At 39.7% G+C, this 10,515-nt stretch overlaps 1 protein-coding gene across 1 annotated transcript in view; it reads left to right on the forward strand.

The window, feature by feature from the left end:
* The window catches only part of LOC117334852 (chondroitin sulfate synthase 1-like), a 60,451-nt gene extending 50,276 nt beyond the window's left edge, over positions 1-10,175 (forward strand). The window contains 2 exon segments of the mRNA XM_033894676.1: positions 8,286-9,530; positions 9,532-10,175. Of these exon segments, the coding sequence (XP_033750567.1) occupies positions 8,286-9,530; positions 9,532-9,849 (1,563 nt within the window). The 3' untranslated portion in view covers positions 9,850-10,175.
* The last annotated feature ends 340 nt before the right edge of the window (positions 10,176-10,515 follow it).

Genomic DNA, 10,515 nt, shown 5'->3' on the forward strand with positions numbered 1-10,515 from the left:
GTTGCATTAACCCTCAATAAAATCCCTCCACATAAAACAGTAAATGGTTGTTCAAGGAACCCCTGGGTTTTCTCAGGCTGGGGCCTTCGGAACAACCCCAACTCCCTTAAGTTTGGATATTTAAATATATACTCAGAGTTAAATGTTAGTTAGGAAGTCTGAGGATAAAAACCCTCTGACCGTCGTCTAACACAGCAGTCATATACATAGCTGCTATTAGTAAAACAAAAATAGAATTTCAGAAATTAGGATCTCGGCTATTCTGAAAGAATCTCCCATGTGAGTAACGGTTCCAAAGTGCACCGTTTCCAGTCATGGGAGTTAGACAACAGACATAGGATTAGATCTAGCTTAAGGAGGCCCACACCCTCGTCGTCCCTCGGAAGATCATCAACCCTAGAATCTGGAGCCCTCCACGCCATTGGAGCCATGAATGCTAGGACACCCACCAATTCTTCCCAGGGAGTGTACAGAGTCCAGGAGGGGGCCTTCATAAAACAGGGAGGAGTGTAGTGAAAATCGGGGGAGTTATCTCCCTTGGTTGGAGCTCATTCCGCACGTGAGCTAGTATAAAATCCCGCGGGGTGTCAGAGAGCGGTCTCTTTGATCCTGAACCCTGCAATGCACACATACAGCCACTAAACGTGAGTACTCGTCACTGTATTGTATGGGTTTTGGGATACGGGAGCATTCATTAGTCTTCTAGAGAAGGCTGGTGAGAACCCTACACCAGTTTTCTCTACAATACTGACCTACCCCCATAAAATACTGACCTACCCCCATAAAATACTGACCTACCCCTATAATATACATATCATCACCAATTAAGTAATATGTACTCCCATAAAATACTGACCTACCCCCATAAAATACTGACCTACCCCCGATGATATACATATCATCACCAATTAAGTATTATGTACTCCCATAAAATACTGACCTACCCGATAAAATACTGACCTACCCCGATAAAATACATATCACTAATACCCTTTATAACACACCTATCAACTCCCACAATGTATACAACCACCCTCTGTTTGGCTTACTAAGAATATATCCATGAAATACATTTTTTTTGTAAAATACTCATGTATTCTTTTTTTATACAGTTGTATGCATCCATAAATGATGATGTGATTTACATTATCATTGTTACTATGTTATACAGTGATGTCAAAAAATAAAACCTTTCATTTCGCACAAAGAACTTTTAATTGCTCTGCAAGCAGGTGAAAATACCTTGATAACAATATAAATATCATCAGTAATAATATATATTAAAAAACACGGATTCATTTAAATTGTTATATTGGTATAAAACTTGTTTCACTTAATTTAATTGTACACATAATTATACAATAATGTTGTCAAGTTCCTCATTACAGGACAGAATAAAATCACCTTTTTTTTTGGGGGGGGGGGGGATGCTATATCTTTGGCAAATGATAATTGTATTAATGTTATTGTTATATATTAAATCTATGGAAACTATACAATAATTATAGATGCATGTATGCCAATCAATTAGAAAACAAATTTACCTATATATGGTCACCTACTTGGCAACATGGTGTTTATGTTCAGTTCTTCAATATCGAATGAATTTTACAGCATCACCAATTAAACCAATGAAATAATCAATGATTGATGGAATTCTATAATCTTACCATCAGTAAAAACTTATTTCACTTACACACCTCCTTCCAAAATTTGTTTAAAAATATGAAAATATGAAGGAGAAGTTTGCATTGTATATATAATTAAACATATCATAAAGCACTCATCTACCCTCATAAAACTCATGTTTTGTTTGAATGCAGTATATTCAAAATATAAGATATTAATGTTTATAAAAGTAAAATTTTAGTGTATAATCTTAATTCATTTCACTTCTACAGTATTTGATAATTACAAGCTTTATAAGGCTTCAAATTAATTTCTCTTCAGTAACATATCACATCTATATAGGTGTGCTGGTCACCTGTCTGTGTCACCTGCTCACACCTGTACTGTTATAACTATCAATAGCCCCCGGGGTCCCCAACACAGGTACACATATATGACACCCTGTGTATTACCTGGGCTATAACTTGTGGAAACAATGAATTACAGATTAGATGATTTAATAATGCTTTAAATCTTGTACTGATGTAAACTGTTTCAGCACAGTTAGGGGGGGTCAAGATTTTATGGGTGGGATCAATATTTTATGCATAAAATACTGACCCGGGTCGGTATTTCATGGGGATCAGAATTTTATAGGACACCGGTATATACTGCTTTTCATCCATTAAATGACAGCCATTGTATAGAAATCTAATTTACACCAGCAAATGAAAAATGATACACAGCGTCCTAATAATGATTGCTTATAAATTATAAATTATGTACACAATGTATCGAAGCAGAGCGTGGTAAAATTTCTTCAGAAACAATTAATTTCTTATCACTTTAAATTCAAAAGGTAAAAATTAGAAACTCAGACTTTTGGAAAGTGGCAATAGCTATTTAATTAGCATAAAGTATGTAACTTTTGGTATCTTAACAAAAATATGCAACAGTCTTCATTTGTGTTTTCGATACATTGTGATTACATTACTGTAAATCACTTATATTTCGCGTGGGATTTATTTTCGCGTTAATTCGCGAGTAGAGTACAACGCGAATTCAAATCCCTCGCGAATATTTATATAAGAATGACAAGAATAAGTGGCGTCAATTTTGAATCTACCGTTATATTTAGTTGGTGAGCAGACATCGCCGTTAAAGTAATAATAAAATGATAAATTATATACTTATATCAGGTTGTAATTTTATATCACAAAACACTACATATGAACGGGCGTGAAAGCTTTATTTACATTGAAAACAACTCACTGCACTCTCCACATGGAAATATCGCCGACCTGTTAACGTAATCTGCGAATTTAAACTCATTTTGAGATCAGAATTCGCGAAATTATGTATTCGCGAATAAGTCGCATGAGGTGAGTTCGCGAAATTAAGTACTCGCGTAATATATAAATGATTTACAGTATTATTTATTGGAGATATAGCACCTTTAATGTGTATGAGTGTCTGGACATAAGTGACCCCTACCTATGAGTGTCTGGACATAAGTGACCCCTACCTATATATGGTTGTCTGGACATAAGTGACCCCTACCTATGGGTGTCTGGACATAAGTGACCCCTACCTATGGGTGTCTGGACATAAGTGACCCCTGCCTGTATAGGTGTCTGGACATAAGTGACCCCTACCTATGGGTGTCTGGACATAAGTGACCCCTACCTATGGGTGTCTGGACATAAGTGACCCCTACCTATGGGTGTCTGGACATAAGTGATCCCTACCTGTATGGGTGTCTGGACATAAGTGACCCCTACCTATGAGTGTCTGGACATAAGTGATCCTACCTATGAGTGTCTGGACATAAGTGACCCCTACCTATGGGTGTCTGGACATAAGTGACCCCTACCTATGGGTGTCTGGACATAAGTGACCCCTACCTATGGGTGTCTGGACATAAGTGACCCCTACCTATGAGTGTCTGGACATAAGTGACCCCTACCTTATACCTGGTAGGATATCCATTACTGTGTATGGGTGTCTGGACATAAGTGACCCCTACCTATGAGTGTCTGGACATAAGTGACCCCTACCTATGGGTGTCTGGACATAAGTGATCCTACCTATGAGTGTCTGGACATAAGTGACCCCTACCTATGGGTGTCTGGACATAAGTGACTCCTACCTATGAGTGTCTGGACATAAGTGACCCCTACCTATGAGTGTCTGGACATAAGTGACCCCTACCTATGGGTGTCTGGACATAAGTGACTCCTACCTATGGGTGTCTGGACATAAGTGACCCCTACCTATGAGTGTCTGGACATAAGTGACCCCTACCTTATACCTGGTAGGCTATCCATTACTGTGTATGGGTGTCTGGATATAAGTGACCCCTACCTTATACCTGGTAGGCTATCCATTACTGTGTATGGGTGTCTGGATATAAGTGACCCCTTCTGTATACCTGGTAGGCTATCAATTACTGTGTATGGGAGTCTGGACATAAGTGACCCCTACCTATAAGTGTCTGGATATAAGTGACCCCTACCTTTTACCTGGTAGGCTATCCATTACTGTGTATGGGAGTCTGGACATAAGTGACCCCTACCTATAAGTGTCTGGACATAAGTGACCCCTACCTGTATGGGTGTCTGGACATAAGTGACCTCTACCTGTATGGGTGTCTGGACATAAGTGACCCCTACCTATGGGTGTCTGGACATAAGTGACTCCTACCTATGGTTGTCTGGACATAAGTGACCCCTGCCTATGGGTGTCTAGACATAAGTGACCCCTACCTATGACTGTCTGGACATAAGTGACCCCTACCTATGGGTGTCTGGACATAAGTGACCCCTACCTGTATGGGTGTCTGGACATAAGTGACCCCTACCTATGGGTGTCTGGACATAAGTGACCCCTACCTATGGTTGTCTGGACATAAGTGACCCCTGCCTGTATGGGTGTCTGGACATAAGTGACCCCTACCTATGAGTGTCTGGACATAAGTGACCCCTACCTATGAGTGTTTGGACATAAGTGACCCCTACCTTATACCTGGTAGGATATCCATTACTGTGCATGGGTGTCTGGATATAAGTGACCCCTTCTGTATACCTGGTAGGCTATCCATTACTGTGTATGGGTGTCTGGACATAAGTGACCCCTACCTATGAGTGTCTGGACATAAGTGACCCCTACCTATAGGTGTCTGGACATAAGTGACCCCTACCTTATACCTGGTAGGCTATCCATTACTGTGTATGGGTGTCTGGATATAAGTGACCCCTACCTTATACCTGGTAGGATATCCATTACTGTGCATGGGTGTCTGGATATAAGTGACCCCTTCTGTATACCTGGTAGGCTATCCATTACTGTGTATGGGTGTCTGGACATAAGTGACCCCTACCTTATACCTGGTAGGCTATCCATTACTGTGTATGGGAGTCTGGATATAAGTGACCCCTACCTTATACCTGGTAGGCTATCCATTACTGTGTATGGGTGTCTGGATATAAGTGACCCCTACCTTACACCTGGTAGGCTATCCATTACTGTGCATGGGTGTCTGGACATAAGTGACCCCTACCTTATACCTGGTAGGCTATCCATTACTGTGTATGAGTGTCTGGATATAAGTGACCCCTACCTTATACCTGGTAGGCTATCCATTACTGTGTATGGGAGTCTGGACATAAGTGACCCCTACCTATAAGTGTCTGGACATAAGTGACCCCTACCTATGGGTGTCTGGACATAAGTGACCCCTACCTGTATGGGTGTCTGGACATAAGTGACCCCTACCTATAAATGTCTGGACATAAGTGACCCCTACCTGTATGGGTGTCTGGACATACGTGACCCCTACCTTATACCTGGTAGGATATCCATTACTGTGTATGGGTGTCTGGACATAAGTGACCCCTACCTGTATGGGTGTCTGGACATAAGTGACCCCTTCTGTATACCTGGTAGGATATACACATTACTGTGTATGGGTGTCTGGGTGTCTGGACATAAGTGACCCCTACCTATAAGTGTCTGGACATAAGTGACCCCTACCTGTATGGGTGTCTGGACATTAGTGACCCCTACCTTATACCTGGTAGGCTATCCATTACTGTGTATGGGTGTCTGGACATTAGTGACCCCTACCTTATACCTGGTAGGCTATCCATTACTGTGTATAGGTGTCTGGACATTAGTGGCCCCTACCTTATACCTGGTAGGCTATCCATTACTGTGTATGGGTGTCTGGACATAAGTGACCCCTACCTTATACCTGGTAGGCTATCCATTACTGTGTATGGGTATCTGGACATAAGTGACCCCTACCTTATACCTGGTAGGCTATCAATTACTGTGTATAGGTGTCTGGACATAAGTGACCCCTACCTATGAGTGTCTGGACATAAGTGACCCCTACCTATGAGTGTCTGGACATAAGTGACCCCTACCTTATACCTGGTAGGTTAATATATATAGAAATCCATAGCCATGAGGTGGTGACCTGAGGTCAAGAGATGTCAGTCTGTGCCACAGGGACAATACCAGTCGGTGACAGTACACAGTACCACCCCGGCCTGTAGTCTAGAGGTTATCCTTGTGTTTACTGGGAAAACATCACCCAAAACACACTACTATTTTTGTATTTATCTGACAATTAGCCCATGCTTGTTAATAAGTCCACCAATGGCTAATATAGTTCAGTAAAATAACTACCAGGTACTTCATTTTCCTCGAACCCATACTTTGATCCCAAATTGATGTGTTTTGTGGTTTTATTACAGGATGTATATGGTGTATCTCTGATTGATGCTATCTGTATGTATGTCCAGGAATAGCACATATATTGCTGCTGTCTGTAATAATTATGTCCGGTGATAGAATACATTAGTTTTCCCGTTTGTCATATAACCTGCTGTGTTGACCTCGGATCTCAACCATAACAGAACAAAATGAGTCAATCTTCAGGTTTGGTAGTATTTAACAGCATGGTAGATCTATCGGTCAAATAGAGTGATAAGATCAAGGTTAAATGGTTGTGACATCCCTGAGGGACAGATTTACTGTATATGATACACCTGAGCAGTGAGAAAATTGGACACACCTGACAATTCTATATTTTAATCACCTGACATGCCATTTGATCAAAAGGTCAGCTCAACAGGTCATTTTGGCCTGACAACCCCAGGTAGCACTAGACATTATAATTTGTTGATAGCATAGAGGCTTGGATTATTTTAATCCTTCAATCTACTATTTGCATTAGTGGTATTTTAATCTCTCCTATGACAATATACAGGTCAGTGTAATTGTTTATTTTACTTTAAATTAACATACATATTAGTTATTGGTATCCGTTTTGGAGTAAAATCCTGAAAGTGGCAACATAATGTTTTCTGTACAGGTACCAATTAAGAATTGGCCCTGATAGCCATTTGTACACTAAGAATTGGCCCTAACAGCTAGACATTTGTACACTAAGAATTGGCCCTGACAGACATTTTTACACTAAGAACTGACCCTGACAGCCATTTGTACACTAAGAACTGACCCTGACAGACATTTGTACACTAAGAACTGACCCTGACAGCCATTTGTACACTAAGAATTGGCCCTGACAGACATTTGTACACTAAGAATTGATCCTGACAGACATTTGTACACTAAGAATTGGCCCTGACAGCCATTTGTACTCTAAGAATTGGCCCTAACAGCTAGACATTTGTACTCTAAGAATTGGCCCTACCAGCTAGACATTTGTACTCTAAGAATTGGCCCTGACAGCTAGACATTTGTACTCTAAGAATTGGCCCTAACAGCTAGACATTTGTACTCTAAGAATTGGCCCTGACAGCTAGACATTTGTACTCTAAGAATTGGCCCTAACAGCTAGACATTTGTACTCTAAGAATTGGCCCTAACAGCTAGACATTTGTACTCTAAGAATTGGCCCTGACAGCTAGACATTTGTACTCTAAGAATTGGCCCTGACAGACATTTGTACACTAAGAACTGGCCCTGACAGACATTTGTACACTAAGAATTGGCCCTGACAGACATTTGTACACTAAGAATTGGCCCTGACAGCCATTTGTACACTGAGAGTTGGCCTTAACAGTCATTTGAAGTTTGTTATCGCTATTTCTCAGAAAGTACTGAAGGGATCTTTCTGAAATTGCCTATGTAGGTTCCCATTGGTCCCTAGTTATACATGTTGTGTTTTGGGACCAGTAGGAAAACAACATGGCCGACAGGCAGCCATCTTGGATTTTGACAATTGAAGTTTGTTATTGCTATTCCTCAGAAAGTAGTGAAGGGATCTTTCTGAAATTTCACATGTAGGTTCCCCTTGGTCCCTAGTTATGCATATTGCATTTTGGGACCGGTCAATATGCAACATGGCCTAGAGGCAGCCATCTTGGATTTTGACAATTGAAGTTTGTTATCGCTAATTCTCTGAAAGTACTAAAGGGATCTTTCTGAAATTTCATATGTAGGTTCCCCCCTTGTTTTGTTTAACATTGATGTTGCACTGTTAGAATGTGTTTTATAAAACATTTCAATTTTCTGAAACATTTTGAACATTAGATTGTGTATTTAGCTAACATTACAGGAATGAGGGCATAACTTCTGTAGTTTAAATAATTTTACAATACTAAACAGTTGATGTTGGATATTGATTTCTAACATTTGTTTTTTAGATGCAGCAGTTGTTTTATCAGAACTACAAGGAAGAAATTGGATCATTCCAGACAACTTTAAAGGACAAAGCTGTTCGGGTAGCACTGACCCTCCACTCAGTCAAGGAACCAAAGCAACAGTATCGCATTGCAAATTACCTTCGTTCACTTCATATAGAGGATCTCCACCAAAAAGAGCTCAGTCTACAAAGGGAGATAACTGATGTTGACAGGATAACAGGTTTACATAAAGGTAATAGTGTAGTTAACAAACAGGGTCTTGCGCCGTCTGTGTTGAAGTATTTGCCTAAGTCCGCTGATGAAATTCTTTCCTGGGAATTCATATCTAAGTCTGTTGTTTCACACCGAGACTCCAATCCTCGACATGGTTTAACACTTCCCATCAAAACGACTATGGAGGATGTTATTATCCAAATGATGCAAATGGTGAATAAAAATGCTTGTCGAAAAGGTCGGACAATAGACTTCAAAAGTCTGTGGTATGGCTACCACAGGGTAAGTCCTTTATACGGAGCAGATTATGTGCTCGATTTGTTACTCACTTATAGAAAACATAAGGGACGTAAAATGACCGTGCCTGTGCGAAGGCATGCCTATATACAACAGGTGTTCGGTAGTATAGAATCCATTGAGGATCCATTCACAGCACACAAACATTCATATGAATCGGATTTTGAATCACCGTTTCTGTACAAAGATCTAGGTGCAGGAAGTATCTATGAAAATCTACCTTCAAAAAATAAATTGACAGAGACCATACATTTCATACTGCCTTTATCAGGCCGCCTTCATATATTCAAAAGATTTTTAGACAATTACGAGAAAACATGTCTCTTAACCAAAGAGAACTGCCAGTTGCATGTGGTTCTATTTAATAAAGATATGGAAACTAACGATGTTGACAACCTTGTGAATTTAGTTGGAAAGTACCAAAAACAATATGGAGGATCAAGTGTAGAGTTGACATTTGCAGACGGTCCCTTTGCTCGTGCAAAAGCATTGGATATGGGGGCTGCCCAGTGTGGGAGTGATTCTTTGCTATTTTTTATTGATGTGGATATTAAGTTTAGTCGCGAGGCATTATTGAGGATTCGTCTAAACACCAGGAAAGGTGTCCAGGTATATTACCCCATAGTGTTCAGTCAGTTTGACCCTGTCCTTATATGCAATAAAACACACCCATCTTGTGAAGTGAACTGGCGAGACTTTTCTGCAGAAATGGGGTACTGGCGTAGCTTCGGCTACTGGCATAGTAAGCCTGTATGGAAGTGATCTTTCCGCTGTGGGAGGGTTCAACACCTCCATCCAGGGATGGGGGAAGGAAGATGTAGATCTCTACTCAAAGTTCTGTGACAGTAAGTTTACAGTATTCCGGACGATAGACCCACACTTAGTACATGCCTTCCATCCCATTTTATGTGACACAAAACTAGAGGATGCTCAGTATCAGATGTGTTTAGGTTCTCGAGCTTCCAGCTTCGCCTCTGTGAACAAACTAGCAAATATAGTATACAACCAACCGAGAATTCTCAATAGGAACCAACCAGTGATGGGACAAAGTTGATGTTTGCTATGCTTAGATACATCGTCATCATCACCTTTCTCATCGTCATTTCCGTCTTCATTTCTACATCTACAAAGTCATCACAGCCATGAATGCCATGTCTACAAATCCATGCCATTATCATTGTATTGATATGTTTTTATAATTGTTTTTTTTACATACAGTTATATGTTTCCTTGTAAGCTTTATATGTGATGATAAGAGATTGACCTTGATGAACCTCAATAGATGTTTTTTTCTTAAGTTATGTAAAATTGTGTTTTGTTAAGTTGTTCATGTGTGGATGTTCATTGTATTGCAAGGAAACATCAGGTATATAAATAATACCTTTATAAATTTAAAAGTATTATATACATTTCTAGGAAGTCTCAATTTATACATATTTATATAAAGTCACATTTTATATACATTTGTAGAAAATCACACTTTTTACACATTTCTACAAAGTCACAATTATGCACATTTATATAAAGTCACATTTTATACACATTTATATAAAGTCACAACTATACACATTTATAAAATGTCACATCTATACACATTTATATAAAGTCACATTTTATATACAGAACATTTTTAGAAAGTCATAATTTATACTACATTTGTGGGTGAGAACCAGTCACAAGTTTGTACACAATATGTACAAGTTAGCAAAGTCACAAACAG

The sequence above is a fragment of the Pecten maximus genome, chromosome 9 (genome assembly GCF_902652985.1).
Source record: "Pecten maximus chromosome 9, xPecMax1.1, whole genome shotgun sequence".
In the NCBI taxonomy this organism is placed as follows: Eukaryota; Metazoa; Mollusca; class Bivalvia; order Pectinida; family Pectinidae; genus Pecten; species Pecten maximus.